Source organism: Muntiacus reevesi, chromosome 2, assembly GCF_963930625.1.
Source record: "Muntiacus reevesi chromosome 2, mMunRee1.1, whole genome shotgun sequence".
NCBI lineage: Eukaryota > Metazoa > Chordata > Mammalia > Artiodactyla > Cervidae > Muntiacus > Muntiacus reevesi.
Window position 1 is genome coordinate 107,558,829 of NC_089250.1, and position 27,015 is coordinate 107,585,843.

General features: G+C 42.9%; 1 protein-coding gene across 2 annotated transcripts in view; it reads right to left on the reverse strand.

Moving 5' to 3' along the window:
• Positions 1–11,523: 11,523 nt before the first annotated feature.
• The window catches only part of MICU1 (mitochondrial calcium uptake 1), a 214,755-nt gene continuing 199,263 nt past the window's right edge, over positions 11,524–27,015 (reverse strand). For both annotated transcript variants that reach the window (XM_065922545.1, XM_065922544.1), the window contains exons 11-12: positions 13,469–13,558; positions 11,524–12,517 (exon numbers count right to left, since the gene is read on the reverse strand). In XM_065922545.1, coding sequence (XP_065778617.1) covers positions 12,357–12,517; positions 13,469–13,558 — 251 coding nt within the window. In that variant the 3' untranslated portion in view covers positions 11,524–12,356. The remainder of the gene's footprint in view (positions 12,518–13,468; positions 13,559–27,015) is intronic.

Sequence of the window (27,015 nt, forward strand, 5' to 3'; positions counted from 1 at the left end):
GGGGTTGCTGTCAGTGGATGGTAGTGGTAAAAGTCTGACAGGAATGAATTAAGGGAGTGAGAATGAGGAAGAAATGGATGAAGAATGGGAAAGTGAGGAAGAATATGGAGAAGTTTCGGCCATACCTTTGGCACAAAGGATCTCAGTTTCCTGACCAGTGATTGAACCCAGGCCCCCAGCAGTCTTAACCATTGGACCACTAGGGAAATCCTGGTTTTGGTTTTTGAGATGGGATATATTATAGCATTTTGTGATAGGAATTATTTAACTGTCAAGAGACTTTGGTAAAAGGAAAGAGAGGAGACAACAGGAAGAGACAGAGGCAGTGGACTATGGGGCATGGTGACTGCATGGCTTTCGACAGTGACATGGATGACATTGATTTTCAGGAGGGAGGCAGTATGGTTAGGTATACTGCAGGCCAGCTGGCAGATCTGGAAGTGGGAACACAAGGATGTTCTTTTCAGATTGCTCTTATTTCCTCAATGTAATAAGAAGCAAGGTTGTGGCCTCCTTGGCTACATGTTCACCCTTGGAAATTTCTTCACATCCAACCTTCCTTTGCATTCTCATTGTTTACTTCCCCATGAAGATTCTAAGCTGGCCAATACTCCCTATTGGCCTCTCCTTAATCAGCCTCTCCTTAATAATGAAACAGGAGGGAAGGGGGCAGGACACAAAATTTAAAAGAATAACATAGTCTGAACGTGTGACATAAACTGATTAGAACCAAATAGGCCCATGATGGACAAATGGACTTCCAGTAGACCTTGAGCCTCAGTATGTGCTCACTGTAGCGCACCAGCAGGATAAATGACACAGCCCTAGGTGGTTTCAAGACCAAAAAGCGGGTGTGGCCCAATTCCTGGAAATTTCCGCCCCTTCCCCATAATAGTTAGAGTAATCTTCCCACTCATTAGCCTATGAAATTACCCAGCCCATAAAGCTAACCACATCACATTTGAAGGCCACTCTTGCCTTTAGAGATTGATCTTTGTCTTTAGAGTGGCCCACACTCTAAAGACAGTGTGTTTCTCTCTAAGTAAATCCACTTATTAGTTATCACTTTGTCTGTCACTGAATTCTTTCTGTGATGAGAATTGAGAACCTGAGCTTCATTAGGTCCAGAAACCACATGTATGATCTCAATTGCAACACCATGGGTTTTGGCCCAGCCACGTGGGTTAGTCCCAAGCTGGGTTTTGGCTAGGTTCAAATCCTGGCACATGGGTTCAAGTCCTAATCTGTGAGGTGAAGGGTTTCAATAAGACAGCCCTATAATTAGAGTCCCTTGGACAGCAGGGAGATCAAACCAGTTAATCCTAAGGGAAATCAACCCTGAATATTTATTGGAAGGACTGATGCTGAAGCTTAAGCTCCAATACTTTGGCCACCTGATGTGAAGAGCTGATTCATTGGAAAAGACCCTGATGCTGGGAAAGATTGAGGGCAGGAGGAGAAGGAGATGACAGAGGACGAGATGATTGGATGGTATCACAGATTCAATGGACATGAGTTTGAGCAAACTCAGGGAGATCGTGAATGACAGGGAAGCCTGGCGTGCTACAGTTCACGGGGTCACAAAAAGTCAAACATGACTGAGCAACTGAACAACAACAACACACTTAGAGAGCAGGTTCGATCCCTGGGTCGGGAAGATCCCCTGGAGGAGGGCATGGCAGCCCACTCCAGTATTCTTGCCTAGAGAATCCCATGGACAGAGGAGCCTGGCAGGATACAGGTCACAGGGTTGAAAAGAGTCAGACACAACTTAAATGACTTAGCACGCACACATGCACACCTAGAGAAAGTGAAGGTCTCCACAAATTGTTAGGTCCTTCACATGTGTTAAAGGATAAACACTAGGACACTGTCAAATAGCCTCTCTGAGGTTTGTTGACCCAGGTCATCCCCTCTCCTGCTAAGTGTGGCTTCCATCTCCTGAGTGTCATGAGGTCCCCCCTCCTTGGGCTGACAACAGGCACTTCATTTTGTGAAGAGGGTGCTTGTATGTAAAAGGTGGCCTATAACTTGTTGTGTTAAGGAACTGGACTTTGATTGCTCAGCTATTGGCTGGTAAGCCCGCCTCTTCTTTCCCACAAGGCAAATCAATTTTGAGTTCATAGTCAATAATTCAGCTTTGTTGGCAGGGTCTGGAGTAGTATGAATCTGGAGATGTGGGCAGGGTGGGAGTCTGTGCATGGTAGGACATTTTCCTGCCTTATTTCACAGAACTGTTTCAATTCAGAAAGGATGTATTATTTCAGAAGGGATTATAGATTGAGCCTGAATGCTGGTCTATCCAACCCCTATGTAATCACTCTCTCTGTTTCCTAAAAATCCCAAACCAGGTGCCATGTTTTTTGTGCAGAAGTAATTTGACTTTCTACGGTCCTTTCCGAGTTCAAAGGCCAGGAAGAGAGCCACATTTTTGCTTAGTTTATGTTAAATATTATTGTCCTTGGTCTATAGATGTTGTTTAAAAATGGAACTGATATGCAGGGTGACTTGAAACTAGTTTCTCCTTGATAGTTCTTGAAATCAAGATGTCACGATGTTGATCTAAGGAAAAATTTAGAAATTTTATCCTGATTAGCTGAATCGTGATATGGATGGGAGGATGAGGTCTGAAAAGAGGCATACTATCCTTAATTGCCTCCACAGATATCCAGGTGAAGTCACTGGGGAAATGAATCTCCCACTGAATCTCAGCTTCTCATTTTGTTCCCAGAGCTGAAACAGCCCTTGTGTTAGGTGACCACCCACCTCCAGAATTCTCGGAGGATACCAAGAATTCAGTCTGACCTTAACACGCTTTGATCTCCCATGGTTCCCTCCTCATCTCTCTTCAGATACATTTCACCCCACCCCTATCCATCTGCCAGTCCTCCTTAAATATCTCTTGACTGTGTGTGCTACGTTGCTTCAGTCGTGTCTCTTTGTGACTCCATGGTCGTACCCCGCCAGGCTCCTCTCTCCATGGGCTTTCCCAGGCATGAATACTGGAGTGGGTTGCCATTTCCTTTTCCAGTAGATCTTCCCGAACCAGGGGTCTAATCCACATCTCTTATGTCACCTGCATTGGCAGGAGAGTTCTTTACAACTAACGCCACCTGTCTAAATCTAACTAGTTCTTCAGGACAAAGCTTAAACTCTATCTCCTCTGCGGAGAGATGGAATTAATTTAAGTCAGATGTTTGGGACTTCCCTGGTGGTCCAGTATCTAAGACTCTGAGCCCCCATTGGATCCCTGGGTGGGGAACTAGATCCCACATGCCACAACTGAGAGTTCACATGCTGCAACTAAGACCCGAGGCAGCTCCCAAAACAACATCAACAAACAGAAAGTCAGATGTTTATACTGAAAGCCAGGCACTCTATAGGGTTTCAGGGATTCAGAGATGCACTGTGAATAAAGGACAGAACCCGGCATCAGGGTGTCTGCAGTCTAGCAAGGGAGGTGTTCATTTCCCAGGTGGCACAGTAGTAAAAAATCTGCCTGCCAATGCAGGAGACGTGGGTTTGAACCTGGATTGGAAAGATCCCCTGGAGTAGGAAATGGCAACCCACTCCAGTATTCCTGCCTGGAAAATTCATGGACAGAGAAGCCTGGAGGGCTACAGTCCATGGAGTTGCAAAGAGTCAGGCATGGCTGAACGACTGATCATGCATGTATGCAAGAGAGGTGTTAAAAGAATTAAAAGAGGACAGTGTGGTAAGTGCAACAGTGGGGTTGGGTGTAAACTTGAAGAGGCTCAGAAGAGGGAGTTGTTACTTGTGTGTGTAGAGGGGAAAGCCTTCCTCGGGGAGATGATGTCGGAGGGTGAGGCTGAGAAAGGGCTGACTCTCCTCAGAGAGAAAGAGCTCTCCTGCTTTGAATTCCCACAGCACTTAAACCTGACCCCTCCATGGAAACCCGACTTGGCTGCCTTGCACAGTTGCTGCTCTTCATTTGTGAGTCTGATTACATCCTGTCTCATACTAAACCAGGATGGAGATCTTGCCCTCATACTCTCCATGGTCAGACCACTAGCCTGATACCGAATAGGGGCTCAATACATATTTGTTAAATGAATAGAATAAATGACAGGTTTTTCTGTTCCCAAACACTTGATCCAGAGTTTCCCTGAGCTAGCCGGGGTAAATTCCTTCCTAAGACTTCAGGAAGAATTGCCAAGTCAGTGGAATGTCCCCTGTTTCCTGTCCTTTGCTCTTTTGCTCTCTGACTTCCCAGTGTCCCCGGTTGCCTCCAAATGTGACCCCCACCAAGGCCTCCCTTCCAGAGAGTTCTAGGCTCCAAAATGTCTCTGAAGAATCTACCCTTTATTGATAAGTGATGAAATGCAGCTGTGTGAATGGTTGAGCATAAGGCTTTCCAATGTATGCTTTTAAAATATGAGTTTGATTTTGGAAACATGTGAATGTTCACCTATTAAAAAAATAGAGAGGGAAAACTAAACCTTGCATTGAAGATGATGTAGAATTCACCTGAGTGTGAATGACTGATGAATTTTCAGTCTGAGCTTTAACAAACTATTTGTTCGGTGAACACAAGAAATTTCCCTATAGCATCTCTGCATCTCCACTTCAGTCATTTGCTCTTTCTCCCTAGAGAAGGAGGAAGCCTCACAACTGTGGACAGCCAGAGGCTGGAGGATAAGGGCACCTGAAGCCCTTTCTACCAAACATGTTTGCTTCAGGGACATCCCACCAAGTATGGGTTCTTTTGATTCAAACTCCTTTCAATGGCCTCTATTTCCAGCTTCCGTTGGGCAAGAGATGGAGCTGGTTAAGACACTGATTCAGATTTCATGTGTTTGTGGTTAGTTGGTCTTGAAATTGGGAGAACCCAGGTGGTTAGGAGGTTCCCTAGACCCCCTTCCTGGGTCCACACATATCTATCTACCTACTAGATACTTCTACTGGGATCTCTCTCAGGCATCCCATCATATAAAAAAATTACCTCATCATTCTCCACCCAAACCTGGTTCTCTCAGCCTCCCAACCCTCCTGAAGAGCACTATCACATATGCAGTTATCCAAACAAATCTGGGTTTCAGGCTGAGTTATTTCTTCTCCCTCACCATCCTCTGATTTGAACACCTCATCCTCATGCCTCACCTCAGGCGTGATTGAAACATCTTTCAAATCTCCAAATCTGTTAGCAACTCTCCAACTCCGCAGCCATTCCCCTAATCCAGGCTTCCAGCATCTGTTAACTGGATTATTATAGCAGTCTCCAACCTGGATCCTGCTCCAATCCATCTGTAGCACTGTAGGCAAAGTCATCATTCCAAAATGCAAAGCTCATTATGTCATCTTCCTGCTTAAAACCCTTCAGTGGCTCCTACGTGGCATTAAGACAGAAGCCCAAACTCTTATCGGGGTCCTATAGAACTTGGTTCTATTTTTCTTTTCATCCTTATATAAAGCCATCTGGACTTGGTATTGTTTGTTATCAGAAGATTTTTAACTACTGATTCAATTTACTATTGTTGTTCAGTCGCTAAGTCGTGTTCAGCTCTCTGTGATTCCACGAACTGCAGCACTTCAGGCTTTCTCATCCTTCACTCTCTCGGAGTTTGCTCAAATTCATGTCCATTGAGTTGGTGATGCTATCAATTTACTATAGGTTAGTCTATTCCAAGTTTGATCCCTGGGTTGGGAAGATCCCCTGGAGAAGGAAATGACTACCTACTCCAGTATTTTTGCCTGGAGAATTCCATGGACAGAGGAGCCTGGAGAGTTATAGTCCATGGGGTTGCAAAGAGTCAGACATGACTGAGTGACTAATACTTTCACTTTCATAGTCTATTCAGATTTTTATTTTTTTATTGTGTCTAGTAAGTTATATTTCCTAGGCAACTATTCATTTCAGATTTATTGGCATTAAGTTGTCCACAGTATTATTTTGTAAGCTGTGACAGTTTCTAGTTATATACATTTGAAAATTCTTAAAATTTATTTTTTCTCTTGTTATTTTTTTGTCTGGATTTTAATCTGTTGTTCTTCTCCCAACTTTTTGAGGCAGATGCCTAGCTTATTAATTGTCAGCCCATCTTCTGTAAATAAGTATGGAAGTTGTTAAGATGTTTCTAACTTTCCCCGTAACTCTGTCTGACAAGTTTTCATATCTAGTATTTTCATTATCATATTCAATTCTAAGTATTTTAAAATTTCCATTATGATGTTTTCTATAACCTATTAGTTGTCTATAAGTGTGTTTCAAAATGCCAATCTGTATTTCTTATCTTTTTTGTGAATGACCACCAATCTTAATTAATCCTTGGGTCACAAAATCACTTCCAGTCTGTATTTCCTGGATACATCCTAGAACTTCCATCCCCAGAGACATACTTTTTGGCCTTTGGACTTTTCATACTTTGTTCCCTCTGCCCAAACACTCCTACTCCCCGCTTTATTAACTCCTACTCAATGATCCCAAAGAAAGGCAATGCCAAAGAACGTTCAAATTACCACACAATTGCACTCATTTCACATGCTGGTAAGGTCATGCTCAAAATCCTCCAAGCTAGGCTTCAAAAGTACGTGAACCAAGAACTTCTGGATGTACAAACTGGATTTAGAAAGGCAGAGAAACCAGAGATCAAATTGCCAACATCTGTTGGATCATATAAAAAGCAAGAGAATTCCAGAAAAATATCTATTTCTGCTTCATTGACTACACTAAAGCCTTTGACTGTGTGGATCACAACAAACTGTGGAAAATTCTGTGAAAAACATGTGGAAAAGACATGGGAATACCAGACCATTACCTGCCTCCTGAGAAACCTGTATGCAGGTCATGAAGCAATAGTTAGAACCACACACGGAACAACGGGCTGGTTCAAAATTGGAAAAGGATTGTCTTGCCTGTATATTGCCACCCTGCTTATTTAACTTCTATGCACAATACATCATGTGAAATGCTGGATCAGATGAAGCACAAGCTGGACTCAAGATTGCCAGGAGAAATATCAATAACCTCACATATGCAGATGACACCACCCTTACTGCAGAAAGTGAAGAGGAACTAAAGAGCCTCTTGATGAAGGTGAAAAAGGAGAGTGAAAAAGCTGGCTTAAGACTCAACATTCAAAAAACTAAGATCATGGCATCTGGCAAACAGATGGGGAAAGAATGGAAACAGTGATGGACTTTATTTTCTTGGACTCCAAAATCACTGTGGATGGTGACTGCAGCCATGAAATTAAAAGACACTTGCTCCTTGGAAGAAAAGCTATGACAAACCTAGACAGCATATTAAAAAGGAGAGACATCATTTTGCTGACAAAGGTCTGTACAGTCAAGCTATGGTTTTTCCAGTAGGCATGTATGGATGTGAGTGTCAGATCATAAAGAAGGCTGAGTGCCAAATAATTGATGCTTTTGGACTGTGGTGTTGAAGACTCCTTAGAGTCCCTTGGACTGCAAGGAGATCAAACCAGTCAATCCGAAGGGAAATTAACCCTGAATATTCACTGGAAGGACTGATACTGAAGCTGAAGCTCCAATACTCTGGCCACCTGAAGTGAAGAGCCAATTCATTGGAAAAGACCCTGATGCTAGAAAATATTAAAGGCAGGAGGAGAAAAGGACAGCAGAGGACAAGATGGTTGGATGGCATCACCAACCTGATGGACATGAATTTCAGCAAGCTCTGGGAGACAGAGGACAGAGAAGTCTGGCATGCTGCAGTCCATTGGTTTGAAGAGTCAGACAGGACTGAGTGACTGAATAAAAACAACTCAACCATCAGGTCTCACATTTTTTTTAATTAAAAAAAATTCTCAGCAAGTCTGTCTTGAGATTCCAATCTGGATTAGACAGCCTTCTGCTTTCCTAAGTGCTCTCACACAGCGTACACTTAACCTTACTGCTTTTTTTTCTTCTCACTTTGAATTTCCTTCTGCAAACTCCTTGAAGACTTTGCTCAATGCCCGGCCACATGACTCTTACCCTCTCACTTGCTGGTAAAAATTCCCATTCTGGAGCGACAGAGAATACACGGCTGCTTCCCTTCCCTCAGGAGTATCATCATATCCACTACATCTTTTTTTTATGGTTATGGTCCATCACTGGCTGTTCATCCAGCTCCAGCCCATGCCACCCAGGTCCCTGGGAGGCCTATGCTCCAGAGCAGGACTGGGGCCAGGCCGGACTCCAGCCAATTCCCCTACCCTGCTCCAGCTCACTGACTCCCTTGCGCTGAGCCATCTGGACAGCAGGTGGCACCCAAAGCCTGAAAGCTGAACTACTCCGTTCCACATTGTTTTTCTGAGCTGCTTATTGGGACACATTACCTGGCTTGGGCTGTGCTTGGGCTTGGAGAGGATGCTCTGGCCTGTAGACCTGGCTCCTGGCTCCCATGCTGCTGTCCTTTCCTCCTGATCTAGTAGCAGTCATTGCTTGGACCTCCCCTTTGCCTCATAGTCTGATTCGGTGTGTACATTCCAATCAGACCTAAAACTAGGTAGGGCACTAAATGCTAATAAAATGATGATTTTTGAATCTCATGTATGTTCTTATGCTCTTTCCTTACTCTCTCCACATTCTCCCTGCTTCCTCTTAGATCATCTAGGAAACCCATCTGAGCCCATCAAGGAAGCCCAGCAGCTTGGCTGGCTCCCTTCTGAGATTCTTTTCCTGACCAAAGCCTAAGGGCTAGAAGTGCAGAGTTATTATTTTTTCTTACTTTTAAATATTAAAACAAGTTTTTTTTGGGGGGGGGGCTGTGATGGGTCTTTGTTGCTTTGTGAAGGATTACCTCTAGCTGCAAGTGGGGGCTACTCTTCGTTGTGGTGCAAGGGCTTCTCACTGCAGTGGCTGCTCTTATTGCAGAGCACAGGCTCTAGGGGCACGGGCTTCAGCAGTTGAAGCTCACAGTCTCAATAGTTGCAGCTCGTGGGGCCTAGAGCACTGGCTCAGTAATTCTGGTGCTCGGGCTTAGCTGCTCTTCAGCATATGGAATCTTCCTGGACTAGGGATCGAACCCATATCTCCTGCACTGGCAGGTGGATTCTTACCCACTATACCATCAAGGAAATTCTTTTTTTTTTTTTTTTTTTTAAGGAGTAGAGAACAAAAAGTAGACAACTTTTGTGTGTATGTGTGTTTAGGAGTGTCACTGACCTGGAGAAGGAAATGGCAACCCACTCCAGTATTCTTGCCTAGAGAATCCTAGGGACAGAGGAGCCTGGTGGGCTGCCATCTATGAGGTCGCATGGAGTCAGACAAGACTGAAGCGACTTAGCAGCAGCAGCAGCTGACCTGGGTCCTTAGATTCTTTAACAGAAATTTATAAGAGGCCAGATAAGGAATTCGGGCGAGGCTTTATTGGGACTTACACTAGCACAAAAGGGCAAGAACACGTAATAGGTGCCCTTGCCCGCTCTCCCATGGAGGGCAGGCTGGTTCCTTCATTGGGGTGAGAGTAGGAGTGGACTCATAGCTGGGGCTGGAGGGCGGGTTCGGTGTTCTGCCCATTCCCTTGAAGGCGCTGTGTGCAGGGACCATGCGCAGTACTCTGCTTTTGCTCCTGGCACCTAAGTGGCAGTTGGTCTGTAGCTTTTTATCTTATTGTTTATAACTGCATGGATTGAGGCAGGCATGCTGTTATTTTTAATTCCTTATAGTTTCTCTGCATTCTGTTGCTCAAGGAGATGTTTGTCCAGCTGCAAGTGCAAGCACTCTGGGAAAGGGTCCCAGATTCCAGTCTACCTCAGGAAGAATTTACTGAGGCACTGCTAGTATCACCTCTACGTTGTCTGAGAAATATTTTAAAATCAGCTTTTGGTGGTGGACAGTTCCTTTGATCACGTCACTGCTTCGGGTCTGAACTTGGTGGGTGACAATTTCACAAAAATTACATCAAATTACAGCAGTGTTTTTATAGGTGGGCAAGTGATCCTTGGGAGGTAATGGAGGGGGCTACTAATCCTGTCTGGAAGAGGGTCAACAAAGGGACAGTTTGATGTGACTCTTGATGGCAGAGGGGAGGTTTATCCTATCTAGGTAGAAAAGCAATGGGAATAAAAGGAGAACCACGAATCAGCCTTCTGTATTTTCAAACTCTGCCTGTTAAAATCCTCTTAGCCTACTCATAGGCGTCTTTGGTCAAAGCCTTCCTTGGGGCATCTGGTCTCTTCTGGGTGACTAATCTTGTACCTCTCACCTGCACATTTGCCCTGTTGTGTCAGAGTGTGGCTATCCCGTCTTCTTGAGCATCTACCTCCTCTGCTTCCTCAGGCTCTCTTAGGAGCTAATGGGAGTTCAGCTGGAATTCCATGTACCTGTGCTCTTGACGCCGGGTATCAAGATGTTGTGGGTGAGATCCTTACCCTGTCCTTCTGTGCTCTGGTTTTCAGCTTCGGTGAACGCAGGCCAGTTGGCAGGTCTCTCTGTGAGGGAATGAATGCCCCACAAAGGCTGTGAATGGGACTCTTCTTTCAGGCTGGAGAGAAAAGGACTGGGGAACAGTGACCTGGGGACCATGGGACAAATTTAAGAAAAAGCTCACATTTTGCTGATCCTCAGCCCTGGGAAAATGAGCAAGACACAGGCTACACTTGTGTACCAAGAATACGTACCCCAAGAGAGCACAGACTGGAAGATACTGGCAAACTCCTTTGAGAGATAATCTAATCTGCTCCCAGAAAAGATCTTATGACTAGAGTTATTAAACCGCTCTGGAGAAAATGCTGGGGTTGGCACTGTCCACATCTCTGCTCTTCTCTTGGAGATAAACACTCCCTACCAGCTTTTAGGATTCCAGGGAAGCACTGGGCTTTTGGTATTGTGGTTCTATTACATTGGCAGTGAGACCCTATCCTGCCAGGGAGCATTACATGGAGGTTCTGGAGTTTGGAGGTACTCCGGAGAAGAGCTGAGGGAGAGGTTTCTGGACATGGAGGAAACCTCTAAGCCCATTAAGCTCAACCCTATCTGTCATTTTATAGTTGAGAAAACAGATGGGAAATTGCTTGCTTGCTTAAGGTCACGCTGAGTTAGAGGCAGAGCTAAATCCATAGAAAACACTGGTTGCTATGGATTTTTTTTTTTTTTGGCCATGCTGCAAAGCTTGTGGAATTTTATTAATAGTTCCCTGACCACGGACTGAACTGGGGCCCTCAGCATGGGAATGTGGAGTCCTAACCCTTGAACCACCAGGGAATTCCCAGTTGCTATAGTTCTTAACAATGACATCTGCCATATCAGATAATGTCTCATACCCCCCCCCCCCCCACCTCCCACCACTATCTTAGTTCCTTATCGTGGGGCATGAGTGATTATGGACCATCTAAAGTGGTCCAGGATGAAATGCTATCCAAACCATGTTGAAAAATGCCACCGCTAACCTCCAGATACCCTCACTTTTTGTTTATGCCTGAAGTGTCCTCTCAATAGGAAGAACCAGATTCCAGTGGAAAGAAAATAGGTCTGTTGCTAGCAGGATCTCAAAGCCAGTGGAGAAGTGACATGGAAAGGGCCCTGGAGGATCCTAAAATAAAGGACACAGGAGCCTTTGTCGGGGGGAGGGGGGCTGTTTATTGCAAACTGTTATAATTAAAGTGGTATTTTACAAGTGTTTAAGACAGAGGGCAGACAGGTCTGAGCTCTCGGCTCCAGAGGCACACACCTGGAGGGGAAATGGCACTTGCACGGAACGTGAGCTCAACTGCTGTTCGCTTCATAAGCACAGTCGTGCTGCAGTCTTCTTAGGGAGCCTGAGAGGAAAAGAAGGGAGTGGGGACAGCCATGGAGCAGCTGCTTTAAATCCCTAACCTCGCTCCATTCCCACTGTGCACACAGCCTTTCGGAGCAGGCCTCAGAGCCACCCTGGGGACCAACACAAATCCGTCCTCGGGCCCAGGCTTCCTGCCAGCTCGGGGGGTCTGGGTCATCCTCGTTATCACTCATCACTGATTTCCTTTCTCCGTCAGAGGTTTCCCAAATTTGTAGCTTAAAAACACCAGCAGGAGGAGAAGCAAGGAATGTTCTTGTTAATATAAATCCACAGCAAGATGGCTTGAGAACTGGGTGTTTCCCAGGGTTGGCAGGTGTGTGGACAGTTGCCGGCATTCTTTATCCATAGGTGCCTGAGTGCATAGTAGTGTTGAACATGCAAAGGGTATGCACTTTTAGGACTTGCTCGTTTTTGAGAACTTCTAGAGAGAATCACTGGATCAGAATCAGCCTAGCAGAACGTGGGGACAGGGGAGACTTGAATCCTAAGATCATTCTCAGGAGGAAGGGAGCACTACTCCCAGAAGTTGCAGCAGGGAGGCTGTGCCAAGGCTCTGCCCAAGGAGCCAGGGTGCCCGGTGTGGAGAGGTGGCTCCTTGTGCCGTTCTGGGTTACTGTTTGGGCAAAGCGAAGTCCCAGGCAGTCTCCTGTGCACATTTCCACATGGCCTGCATGAGGCGGGTGAAGCCCATGTCTTTGGGCTTCTCCAAGCCCCTCATCAGCCGTTGCTTCATGATAGAAACAAATTCCTTATTGCTCAGCTCTCCATTGCCTGGAAGAAGCGGCAAAGACAACAGGTAAGTGAAGGCCTTGGAACAAAGATGAAAAAATTCCACTGTCACATCGGTTCCAAAGCCTAGCACTCTCTCACGGCCAAATTAAATTCTCTTGGCTAAAAGTGAACTGATCTGTGCCTTCCTTGATGTTTTCAACTGCAACTCAGAGACAACTCAGTCTAGTGTGACAGAAGCTGAATGAGACTATATTATATGTCAGGTCCTGTGCTATGCTAGGTGTTGAAAATAAAGAGATAAAAATGACTTTGTCCCATGAAATACCATCAGATCGTGGGAGAGGCAATTACATTATTCAAGTATTATGGTAGATGCCATAATGGGGTAAACAGAGGATGCTATGCGGCACAGAGGAAGAATGTCTAATTCAGGATGGGGAGAGTACAATTACAGATCAGTAAAGACTTCCTGGAGGTGACTCTTAGGTTGACTCCCAAAGGATGAGCAGGAATTGGCCAAATACAGGGGAGTGAGATGGGGGAGGCACTTCAGTGGTGGTTGTAACACAAGCAAAGGCACCGGCAGGAAGCAGTCCAGCTGCTGGAGAACCACAATGAGTGAGGCACTGCTGGACACACGGGGTGGAGGGTGGGTAGGGCCAGGACACCAACGAGGCAGGCAGGGAGACAGGTCCCTAAGGAGCCTGAATTCTCCTTAAGGGTTTGTACTTTATCTTCAGGGCAGAAAAGGACTGGAAGAAGGGAGGAAGATGCAGTTAGATTTTCATTTTGGATGGATTTCTCCGGCTGGATGATGATGGTGATGGCCTGGAGAGTGGCACAGATGGAATATGGGAGCCAGTTTGGAAGCTGTTGTGACAGTCTAGGCTGGTACACTGGAGCTCTCTGCAAGGCTCCATCAGAAACTGTGTCTACGTCAAGGGCAGTAAAGCTTGGTTTTCCTGCCAGACTCCAGAGGGCCCCACTTACCATCACAGTCAAAGAGCGCAAACACCACATCGCACACGTGATCTGAGAGTTCCACTTTAGCCACTGTCCTGGCTACCTGCTGCATGGTCACTGAAAGATGAAAGATGTTAAGTTAGCTCAGCAGAGGGACTTTTGCTTTCTTTGAATGGAAGGATAAAAATATTCCATCATAGTAAAAAAAATTTCAGATGTATTTGTGATAATTCAGTCTTTAATCCATAACCACCTTTCCTTTTCACTTCGGGTTCCATTTTTTTTCTATTGCTGCCACCCGTTAGGAAGTATATATAATTAAGTAAGAATGCATGATAATAATTCATAGGGAAAGTAGATGAGACGTTACCAACAGCTGGGAAGTTAGTGGTTAATGGGTATAAACGTCCCATTTGGGGAGATGGAGAATTTTTGGAATAGTAGTGATGGTTGTACAACATTGTGAATGTAATGAATGCTACTGACATACTTAAAAAAATGGTTTAAATGGCAACTTTTGTTATATATATTTTACCATAATAAAAATTTTAAAAGTTAAAATCCACATAGTATTTAAGGATGGAATTCTAAGTCTCAAGCATATAGTGGTAGCTTCCCTAATAACTTATTACTAGAAGAGTGCCTTGCAAAAAAGTAAAGAATATCTGATATTACTATAGTCTCCATCCTGGCATTTCCCTTCCACTGGAAAGAATACAGTAACAAAAAGTCAAGGAAATAATGAGGCTGCCAAAGGATGGGGAGGTGAGAAACAAGGCGGCTAGTTTGACTGCACTGAGGCTGCAGCACCAGATGAACGGCGGAAATGCGCAGCTGAGCTCCCGCCCCTCCTCCTGACAGGTTTTCCATCACCCACTTTGTTTTTTCCAACTGTGCCCCTTGAGAAGCAGTGGCCCCCATCTCGCTAGATCAGAATACAGTCTTTTTTTTTTTTCTTTTTCCAAAATTCATGAGAAAATCTCTTCTCTCCTGCCATTTTCTCCTTCTCTGACATTTACTTGTTAAACACTAGCAATCATGTGAAAATTGGGTTCTCACGAAAAACAAGCCAGGAAGGAAATTAGGCAATTTCCCCTGCCTTCTCTGCCATTTATCCTCAAGCCTGATCTCGCTACATCGAGAAATTATGTATTGCTTATAGACACACTCTTTTTTTTTTTTTTATAGACACACTCTTAAGTGAGATAAAACTCAGAGGAGAGGAAAAGACGAATTTCTATTCATGAATCAACTAGCAACGAAGTGTTTGTGTCTATAAACCTCAGGTTCGTGTGTGCTCAGTCGCTAAGTCCTGTCTGATTCTTTGTGACCCCAGGGATGGTAGCCTGCCAGGCTCCTCTGTCCACTGCTGCTTCCAGAAGCAATGCAAACTTTTTAAAGTCAGTGTGTTTTCTCTGCTTATTTCATTCCTATAATTTCAATTCTTTCTTGTCATTTTTTTCCTGCATTTGATCTCTCATTTCACCTCTACAGCTGCCATACATTCTCCACAGCGCTCTCAAGGACAGCCAATACAAATGCCAGAACAAGGCAGAGGAGCAAGGCGACGCAGGAGGAAAAGTGTGCTTGCAGTCATAAGACCTGAGCTCTAGTCCTGGCTCCACCAACCTGCTGGTGTGACCCTGAGGGAGTTGTATGATCTCTTTGGATACAATTTCTCATATCCAAAAGAGGAGATGCCACAAGATAACTGCTAAGGTGGCTTAGTAGTGCAAAGAGTGGTTCACTGGCGTTTTCCAGAATCTGAGGCTGAGAGACAGGAGTGGAGGTACACAGAAATAGCTGAGGATCTTGTGTGCTGACGGACAGAAGAAAGGTATAAAGGCCACAAGCTGGGCTGTGCCTCAGTGTCCACAGTCTCTGGCTGGAGGGGACCAGGCGGCTCACAGGGCACGAAGAGCCAGAATCCTCCTCTTGCAGCTTTAGGTTACTGCTCACATTGCACTTCCTCCCAGGACATGAGTTAGCATGAAAGAGGAATCAACATCCCTTGGAACTATTAAGACTTAAGCAGACTATCTACTGTGTGGATGTTCATGAGATGTAGTTAAGTGATGCCAGGGGAGATGAGGCCTCTATCAGACTGTGGAAGTTTTAGGGTTTAGAAACTTCTCCTGGTAGGTCTAGACACTTTATTCTCTCAGTTGGCTCAGGAAGAACCAATTCCTGCTAACTAAATGACCTGGGGAAGGAAGAGAAAGCAGAAGGCTAATTTACAAGGAAAACAGTAACTGTTAAGAGAACTAAAGGGATAACAGCTGGTCATTATACTTCTCAGTAGGAAAATCTACTAAGGAAACTCAACTTAGGAATCTACTTAGGAAAATCTACTAAGGAAACTTCACCTCAGAAGATTGCTCAGTGAAAAGAGAATAAGATCAGAAGACCCTGGTGCTCTCAAATTGTGGTCATTTACCAAACTACCCTATGCAGCCACAGAAATGTGTTCTGAGACGTGGTTCAAAACCTGTTCTATATTAGATAAATACGGACACTTACCATTCCTTTCTCTGCCAGTGTTTGTTAACCATGCCCTTTTCACACCAATACCACACCTGTTTTAACTGATAACTACACCTCTTTTTCTCTCAGTTCCATTCTCTCAGGGCAGAGTGCCCATCATCAATTCTTCTTGATGGTCCCAGTGCCCATCCTATTCCCTATGAAGATGGACCTTCTTCTCAAAATAAACCATTAAATAAATAATATTCAATGTCAGTGAGAGCTCTTGGCTTTTTGAGGTGAAAAGCTCATTAAAGTGGTATTAAGTGGTTGCAGAACAGGGACTTCTGGAATTCCACTGGCAAGAATGTCTCATTACAAAGGCCATCTCTTGACAGAATAGTTACAGAATATGTTTCATCTTACATGGAGAGGGCGCTGATGCCATCTGTATCACAGGAAGAAAACCAGGGCTGCTGACGTATTCAAATCACTGGGATGTTACCAGCCAGCAAAGAGCCTGGCTGGGGTGCCTTTCACAGTCTGACATCCTCAGACAGGCCCCCAGGGTGTGCATCAGAGTAGTGAAGGAAACAAACATTCAACTAGCTGGTGAGCTCCAGCCAAGAGCACTGGGGACAAGTAGGATGAAAGATTACAAGCCAAGTGCTTGACAGCTGGTCCTGAGAGCTGGCTCGTTCAGATTTGCTTCCACACCTCTGAACCACAAAGTCATAATTAAATCAGAGCAAGAACAATCCCCCACCACTTCTGCCCCAGATCTCAGCTTCTCCATGCAGACCAGTTGTTGGTACTGGAATGTGGGCCTCACCTATTTAATGATGCTAACTGATGGATGGTTGGGATTCTAATCTGAAAGATGTCCCTATGGAGCATGAAATGCCCTTGGAGAAGGCCTAGGTTTCCAAGGCCTATCTATTCCTTTGGTACAAATCTGCTCTAGCTGCCTGAACAATAGATGGGCATGAGACTGGGTGATTTCTACTAGATTGGGATGGGGAGGAATTTGCAAAAGCAGGCTCATTGGCACTCAAAAATGTGTTAACCATCTGGCTCTTTGAAAAGTCCAAGCAGAATCTGAGATGTGCCAGGTCCCCAGTTTACTCTCTGGCATAGTCCATGACTGGACAATTCAGCAGCACAAAGAAATACATACTGAGTTTGTGTGACTATAATGTCAGAAGCTATATTACATAAAACTATCTATTCACAACAGTATTCGAACAGAGGAAAGGAGAGTTCTGGAGGGATAAGAGCCCAAAGATCCACTTGGAATCAGAGAATCTTAGAACTGGAAGAGGAAAGATAAAATGCAAAGAATTTGAATAACTTGCTCACGGCCACAAAGCTAGTTGGTAGTAGGGCTGTATATAGAATCTAGGTCTCCTGACTTTCAGCCCATGCTCTTTTTCCTATACACACTGGGCTCACTCCATCCCTTATATGGACAGTGGATCGCCCCATGAATCTGTCACTCTATTTTTTTGGGGGGGAGGGCATGCCTTGCAACTTGTGGATCTTAGTTCCCTGACTAGCAACTGAATCTGTGTCCTTGGCAGTGAAAGTGTGGAATCTTAACCACGGGACCACCAGGAAATTCCCAGGAATTTCCCATTATAAGTAAGAGAAAGAACTCAGGTGGAAGAAAAGTCAAAGTATGAATTACTCCTCGCTAGTGGGCAGGGATGAATAACTGAATAATAACTAGGGGTTGGAAGGAGCCAGCACCCTAGTCTGACAACAGATCTGATGTCCTATATGATGGAAGACATCAGTATTCCCTTGGAACGTATACTGACTATTTTAGGGACAACTTTAAAGGTTTACTAAAATGCAACCCAATGAAAAGCATATGAAATAAAGGTGGCCCTGGGAGTTCTGCCTGTGAGGCATAAATTGAGCTATGCACAGTGTGACCCAATTAGGGGCTGCCTGTCTCTTCCTAATGCAAAGGTGTTTGGAAAGGTGATACACCAAGTTGGGTTGACAGTCTCTAGCTGTGTGGCTATATGATGGTTCCTGTCTTCCTGGACTGTAGTGGAGAAAATCAAAAGCTGGCTTGTGACAGCCAAGGTTAAGTGAGGGAGACATTTCTGCTTCAGCTCTGAAAAGGCTTATGATGTAGAGGTCTTATTTTCTTAAGTCCCATCCCTAGATGGCTTCGGGGAAGGTGGGGACAGGGGGAAGGATTTTCCTTTAAAGAGCACTTGTCCTTTCTTTTGCATCTTCTTCCAGGATACTTTGGCTAATACAACACACACATTTTAACCTGACTGAAGGGGGTGGGGGTGGGAAGGAAAGGACAACATTTAGGATAGCAATTTCAGGAGCCAAGAGTAACGCAGTACACTAATAATGAAAACTGTAACACTGTCTATGCACAGTGCTTCTGTGCCACAGGCAGGCTGACCACCGCTGTGTGCTCAGGCCGTCCACCTCTCAGAGGTGATGCTGGTGATCTTCTTAAATACTAGTATATGCCAGAAAAAAACTGTGGTCAGGCTTTCTGAACCTCAGAGCATCATTCCAGATGACTGTTTCAGTGGGCTTACATGCTTAATCTAGTAAAACTGGTTGACAGTAGGGTTTATTGCCATTGTCCAGTATTGTATCTGGCGTCATTAAAAATGCTCATCACATTTGTCCACAAGAGGCAAGCATTTCTACCAGAACCATTAGGCAGTGATTTCAGGTGCCACATTCAGAAGGCAATCACAGTTCAGTAGGGGAAACCATACATACCATTAAGATTGTGAAACATACAGGAGAATTATCAGACATATTAACAGACACACATGGGTTACAGTGGGATAGTTTGTATTTGGTTAGAGGTACATTTTGGATCCTCATTCTAAAGGATTAGAGACAGATTACTCCAGATATGGCATGTAAGGTAGTAAATAGTAGGTGGCGGAGGAATCAGTTTGAGTAAGTACTGGAAGCAGAAAAGGAGGCTAATACCTGCCTAGACAGCTTGAACAGAGGTGCAGGTGGGGATGAGAGCATTAGAATAGATTTGCCATCAGGACAGACTGGCAAGGGGCCAGTCAAGTCTCCTTGCAGGGAAACCTTTATCACACAGCCAGGTCTTATCTCGAGACCAATTTACCATTTTACCAAAATTTACCATATTGGCTTTTCCCTCTTTGACTCTTTTAAATTTTCATTACTTTTTATTTTAAAAAGTTGTTTTTCATTAAGTAATACATTTAGCTGTTTGAAATTCAAATGGTACAAAAGGGCTGAAGTCTCCCTCTCAAAGTTATGTCCCATCCCCCCCCCCCCGATGTTGTCCAGAGGCAATGAACATCTCCAGTTTCCCTAGAAATATTTTATAGATATCAAATCAAATATTTATTCTTCACTTCTTCCCACAAAATGATTTAAATATTTGGTTTTGCTTGACTCATTTAACAACATATCTAAGAAATAATTCCATTCCAATACATAAACAATTCCTTTTTGACAGCTGCACAGCATTCCACCAAGAGCATGTGTCATTATTTAGATAACCATTTCTTTATATTATTCTAACCTCAATCTTGGAAGTGTCTTTTATGCTTGCTTTGAAAAATTACTTCCTTGGTGGGCTATAGTTGTCAGCCTCAAGAGAGTCTGAATCTCTGATAACTAAAGTTGAAAGCAACTGAGATATTTAAGTTCAGCTTGCTGAAATGATCCAAAAGGCTAAATACTCTTCATCTTAACAAGTGTCTTATCAAAACTTCAGACTTCTCTAAGGGCAGTAGCCCCTGAAGCCCCTGCAAAGCAGCACTTGCATTAAATTCTAACCTCTATACTTCCACAGTTGGTATAATTTCTTTCTGATCCTTTTCATAGCAGGATATAATGTTGGCTGATGTTATTCTTGTCTCTTTAAGTGGATGTTTTGGTGGTTTATCTTACCCTCTTTCCTTTCTCCTTCAATGGTAATCATGAGTCCCTAAAGCAGCTTTCTTTCTCCTTGGGGCACTTATAAATAATTTCACTAAATTACAACATATTCAAAGTAACAGAGTTAAGCCAGAATCAATCTTTAGAACTGCTAAGTGACTTTAAACTTGGGGGGAAATAAATTAGTTCTCTGCAGAGAGAGAAAGTGCCTCATAAAGCAAACATTTCTTTCAGAATTTGAGCTTCTGTGCCTACAGTATGAATACTTTTGTTTTAAAAATTGATGGCTTTGTCTTAAATGAATGGAATCCTGGCAAGCACTCCCCTTCACACATAAATGTTCTTACAAAATGAAATAATGAACTGAAGCACAGGAACCTGCCTCCCACAAACTTTAAAAGAATTTATAGGGACTTTCCTAGAGGTCCAGTGGTTAAGACTGTGCGTCCACTGCAGGGAGCACGGGTTCAATCCTTGATCAGGAAACTAAGATCCTGCATGCTTGGCAGCATGGCCAATAAATAATAAATAATAAAAATACAAGAATTTACAAAATAGGAGCTTTTTTCCCATAATCTCTTCTCCACACATCTTTATGACATTCCCATTTCCTACCTTCATGCTATGGCTGTCTGGGGATGCTCTCCTGTACATTCTTGCTGTAAACATTACCCCATTTTTGTCTTCTCATAATAGCACTGAGCCACCTATAGAATTCTCTAGATCCTTCTAGTGGGAATGAGTTCTGTGTACTTAACAGAACAGTGGTATGGAAGTGAATGAACTGGAATCTCTGGATTTCAGTTTTCTACCACACTAGCTGTGATATGAGCAAGCCATTTTCCTTCAAGTGTAATTGAATAAGTTAAAAACAAGGAAGTGAGGGTTTAAGTAAAATGATTTCTAAGCTCCCTTTTAGCCCTAAAATTTTATGACTGACATGTTAACACCCTTTTAGAAAACATGGCTTAGATCAATTAAAATGTTCATATCTTCAGAAGTCCTCAAATAATTTAACTGGTAGTTTCTGAAATTACAGCCAGTATTGTGGGTAGAATTTTGAGATGGTGCTCAAGTTCCCCACACCCTGTAAAATCTCCTCTCCTTGAATGTAGGCAAGACCTGTGAATAGGACGTGATACCACTCTGGTGATTAGGTTACTTTATATGGATAAGGTAATGGGATAGTCATTCTCATGATTACAATTATATAAGAATCCATCTCGCACAATGAGGAAAGAGATTCTCCTGTTGGCTTTGAAGAAGTGAGCTGCTATACTCTAAGAGGGCCACATGGCAAGGAATTGCAGTGGCTTGCTGAGAGTAACAGCCAGTATGAAACAGGAACCTCAGTCTTACAACCAAAAGGAGCTGAATTCTGCCAAGAACCCAAATAAGCTTGGAAGAGGACTGTGAACTCCAGATGAGAAAGCAGCCCTACTGATGCCTTGATTTCTGCCTTGTTAAAGGCAGAGAACTTTGGGCAGAGAACCCAGTTAGTTACACTGTGCCTGGACTCTCTGTGACTTATGAAACCTAGTATGATAAATAGGTGGTATTTTAAGCTGCAAATTTGTTGTAATTTGTTGTAAGCAAGAAACTAGGGAAGGTATTTATGGTTGGGAATGTCCTTTAGAGATTCCTCAAATCATACTTTATATACGGCTATGCTCATTCTAGGTACATTTTATGGAACTGTCACTTTTCTGCAACTATTATACCAAGCTTCATAAATTAGCTCTTATCAAGGCACTAGCCAAGATCTAATTACGTTTTAAATTTCTTAACAAGAAAATAAATTAAAACTGCCACCATTCTTTTGGGAATTCAACAGCCTTGCTCTGATTTCAAATGTATTTGATAATTATAAGTCAGTTCATTTTCACAGATTTGGATACAGCTTTAGGCTACAACATGTCCCTTAAAACACTACTACATTTAGTAAAAAGCTGATTTAGTTATAGAATTTCAAATCTGGAAGAATACTTGGTGATATTTAGTATAACATCTAACTTGAGGTCAGAGAAATTGTGACTTGCCCATGTGTCAAGGAAATTAATGACAAGGGAATGTGCCATGCTCCTCTTGTCCTCACCCTAGGCTTTTATTAGAGAATTACACCATCCTTTTCAGGATCTTATCAGGTTAAGAATTAATTCATTCATTTATTCAATATTAATTAAATAACTGCTGTATATAAATAATTATTCTAGGTTCAGAGCAGGACACAAAGATGTGGAAAACATGGTTCTTGTCCTCAAGAATTTACAGTCTAGTAGACAATTACCCTTTGATTGCTACAGATACTAGAGATATTAATAGGGCATATATAGTTCTAGGAACAGGACTTCCCTGGTGGCTCAGATGGTAAAGAATCAGCCTGCAGTGCAGGAGACCCAGGTTTGATCCCTGGGTCCGGAAGATCCCCTGGAGAAGGGAATGGCTACCCACTCTAGTATTATTGCCTGGAGAATTCTATGGACAGAGGAGCCTGATGGGTTACAGTCCATGGGGTCACAAAGAGTCAGACATGACTAAATGACTCACACACACACACACACACACACACACACACACACACACAGTCCTAGGAATAGAGAAGTTAAATAATGAAAATTGGAGATACTAAGGGAACATTTCATGCAAAGATGGGCACAATAAAGGACAGAAACAGCAAGGACCTAAGAGAAGCAGAAGAGATTAAGAGGAGGTGGCAAGAATATACAAAAGGTATATTCTTCTGTGTATTCTTGACTATACAAAAAAGGTCTGAATGACCCAGATAACCATGATATAGTCACTCATCTAGAGACAGAAATCCTGGAGTGTGAAGTTAAGTGGGCCTGAGGAAGCATTACTATGAACAAACCTAGTGGAGGTGACAGAATTCTAGCTGAGCTATTTAAAATCCTAAAAGATGATACTGTTAAAGTGCTGTACTCAGTATGCCAGCAAATTTGCAAAACTCAGCAGTGGACCCAGGACTGGAAATGTCAGTTTTAATTCCAATCCCAAAGAAAGGCAATGCCAAAGAATGTTTAAACTGTCGTACAATCATGCTCATTTCACATGTTAGCAAGGAAATGTTTAAAATCCTACAAGTTAGGTTTCAGCAGTATGTTAAAAGAACTTCCACATATACAAGCTGGATTTAGAAAAGGCAGAGGAACCAGAGATCAAATTGCCAACATCCGTTGAATCGTAGAAAAAGCAAAGGAATTTCAGAAAAACATCTACTTCTGCTTCATTGACTACGCTAAAGCCTTTGACTGTATGGATTACAACAAACTGTGGAAAATTCTTAAAGAAATGGGAATATTAGACCACCTTACCTATCTCCTGAGAAACCTGTATGCAGGTCAAGAAGCAACAGGTAGAACCGGACATGGAACAGCAGACTGACTCCAAACTGGAAAAGGAGTATGTCAAGGCTGTATACTTCACCCTGCTTATTTAAGTTCGCAGAGTACATCATACAAAATGCCAGGCTGGATGAATCACAAGCTTGAATCAAGATTGCCAGGAGAAATATCAACAATCTCAGATAGGCAGATGATACTATTCTAATGGCAGAGAGTGAAGAGGAACAAAGAGCCTCTTGATGAGGGTGAAAGAGAAGAGTGAAAAAGCTAACTTAAAATTCAACATTCAACAAACTAAGATCATGGCATCTGGTCCCATCAGTTCATGGCAAACAGATGGGGAAAAAGTGAAAACAATGACAGATTTTATTTTTTTGGGCTCCAAAGTTACTGAGAATGGTGACCGCAGCCATGAAATTAAAAGACTTGCTCCTGGAAGAAAAAGTGTGACAAACCTAGACACTGGATTAAAAAGCAAAGATATTACTTTGCCGACAAAGGTGTGCATAGTCAAAGTTATGGTTTTTCCAGTAGTCATGCATGGATGTGAGAGTTGGACCATAAAGAAGGCTGAGTGCTGAAGAATTGATGCTTTCAAACTGTGCTGCTGGAGAAGACTCTTCAGAGTTCCTTGGACAGCAAGGATATCAAACCAGTCAATCCTAAAGGAAATCAGTACTAAATATTCATTGGAAGGATGGATGCTGAAGTTGAAGCTCCAATACTTTGACCACCTGATATGAAGAGCTGACTCCCTGGAAAAGACTTCAATGCTGGGAAAGATTGAAGGCAGGAGAAGAAGGGAACGACACAGGATGAGATGATTGGACAGCATCACTGACTCAATGGACGTAAGTTTGAGCAAACTCTGGGAGATAGTGAAGGACAGGGAAAACTGGCATGCTGAAGTCAATGGGGTCGCAAAGAGTTGCACATGACAGTGAATAAACAATGAAAAACAATGCCTTCTGAAAGCAATCATCTCAGGAATTTTTAGATGAATAATGAATTTTAGGAGAAACTAAAAGCTCCAATCTTCCTCATTAAAAACAAAACAACTTACAATTTCTTTTTTCCTTTTTTCTTATTTTTATTTGGCTGCACTGGGTCTTAGTTGCACTATGTGGGATCTAATTCCCTGACCACGGATCGAACCTGGGTTCGATCAGCACCCTGCATTGGGAGTGCAGATTCTTAGCCACTGGACCACCAGAGAAGTCACAACAACTTCTAAATTAATACAAATCTCAAAAAGTGGCTGAAAAAAGCAGCATATACTACCTTCTAAGAGAACAAACAGTAAGCCATATCAGGTTCTAGGGTGATATTTTAAAAAATAATTTTTTGCCAAACTGCCATATCCAGAGAGGATGTTTCTAATCTATTAGCTCCTTACTGAACTGAAGATAAATACAGAGGAAAGTCAGTATTTTGGGGTTGAAAACAGAATAGGCGGCTGCCTATAATTTCATAATTTCAATCTAGTATAATAATAAAGGATTCAGTTCAGTTCAGTTTAGTTGCTCAGTAGTGTCCAACTCTTTGTGACCCCATGGACTGCAGCACACCAGGCTTTCCTGTACATCAACAACTCCCAGAGCTTGCTCAAACTCACATCCATCAAGTCGGTAATACCATCCAACCATCTCATCATCTGTCGTCCCCTTCTCCTCCTGCCTTCAATCTTTCCCAGCATTAGGGTCTTTTTAAATGAGTTAGTTCTTCACATCAGGTGGCCAAAGTATTGGAGTTTCAGCTTCAGCATCGGTCCTTCCAATGAATATTCAGCACTGATATCCTTTAGGATAGACTGGTTGGATCTTGCAGTCCAACGGACTCTCAAGTCTTCACCAACACTACAGTTCAAAAGCATCAATTCTTTGTCACTCAGATTTCTTTCTAGTCCAACTCTCACATCCATACATGACTACTGGAAAAACCATAGCTTTGACTGGATGGACCTTTGTTGGCAAAGTACTGTCTCTGCTTTTTTTATATGCTGTCTAGGTTGGTCATAGCTTTTCTTCCAAGGAGCAAGCATCTTTTAATTTCATGGCTGCACTCACCATCTGCAGTAATTTTGGAGCCCCCCAAGATAAAGTCTGTCACTGTTTCCATTGTTTCCCCATCTATTTGCCATGAAGTGATGGGACCGGATGCCGTGATCTTAGTTTTCTGAATGTTGAGCTTTAAGCCAACATTTTCACCCTCCTCTTTCACTTTTATCAACAGGCTCTTTAGTTCTTATTCACTTTCTGTCATAAGGGTGGTGTCATCTGTGTATCTGAGGTTATTGATATTTCTCCTGGCAATCTTGATTCCATCTTGTGCTTCATCCAGCCCAGTATTTCACATGATGTACTCTCGTATAAGTTAAACAAGCAGGGTGACAATATACAGCCTTGACATATGCCTTTCCCAATTTGGAACCAGTCTATTGTTCCATGTCTATTTCTAACTGTTGCTTCTGGACCTGCATACAAATTTCTCAGGAGGCAGGTAAGGTAGTCTGGTATTCCCACCTCTTTAAGAATCTTCCACAGTCTGTTGTCATCCACACAGTCAAAGGCTTTGAAAGTGTAGTCAATAAAGCAGAAGCAGACGTTTTTCTGGAATTCTCTTGCTTTTTCGATGATCCAACGGATGTTGGCAATTTTATATTTGCTTCCTCTGCCTTTTCTAAATCCAGTTTGAACATATGGAAGTTCATGGTTCATGTACTGTTGAAGCCTGATTTGAAGAATTTTGAGCATTACTTTGTTAGCATGTGAGATGAGAGCAATTGTGCGGTAATCTGAACATTCTCTGGCATTGTCCTTCTTTGGGATTGTAATGAAAACTTACCTTTTCCAGTCGTGTGACCACTGTTGAGTTTTCCAAATTTGCTGGCATATTGAGTGCAGCATTTTAACAGCATCATCTTTTAGAATTTGAAATAGCTCAGCTGGAATTCCATCATCTCCACGAGCTTTGTTTGTAGTGATGCTTCCTAAGGCCCACTTCACTTTGCATTCCAAGATGTCTGGCTCTAGGCGAGTGATCACACCACCATGATTATCTGGGTCATGAAGACCTTTTTTGTAGAGTTCTTCTGTGTATTCTTGCCACCTCTTCTTAATATCTTCAGCTTCTGTTAGGTCCATACTGTTTCTGTCCTTTATTGTGCTCATCTTTGCATGAAATGTTCCCTTGGCATCTCTAATTTTCCTGAAGAGATCTCCAGTTTTTCCCATTCTATTGTTTTCCTCTACGTCTTTGCATTGATCACTGAGGAAGGCTTTCTTATCTCTCCTGGCTATTCTTTGGAACTCTGCATTCAAATGGGCATATCTTTCCTTTTCTCCTTTGCCTTTTGCTTCTTTTCTTTTCTCATCTGTTTGTCAGGTCTCCTCAGACAACCATTTTCCCTTTTTGCATTTCTTTTTCTTGGGGATGGTCTTATTCACTGCCTCCTGTACAATGTCATGAACCTCTGTCCATAGTTCTTCAGGCACTCTTGTCTATCATATCTAATCCCTTGAATCTATTTCTCACTTCCACTGTATAACTGTAAAGCATTTGATTTAGGTCATACCTGAATGGTCCTAGTGGTCTTCCCTACTTTCTTCAATATAGGAGTATCTCATTTGATTCTCTCAGTGGCTTGAGGCAAGGAGTCTATATCACCATTCTACAGATTAGGAAACTGGGGTTTTGAAACCTTCAGTGATTCGTTCAAAGACACAAAGCTAGTGAGTTACAGCGACTCAAAATTAGGTTTGAGTTTAAAACCAGAATTTATGCTTACAAACTTCCTGAATATATTTAATTTTCAATAAATGCTAGATGTTGGAA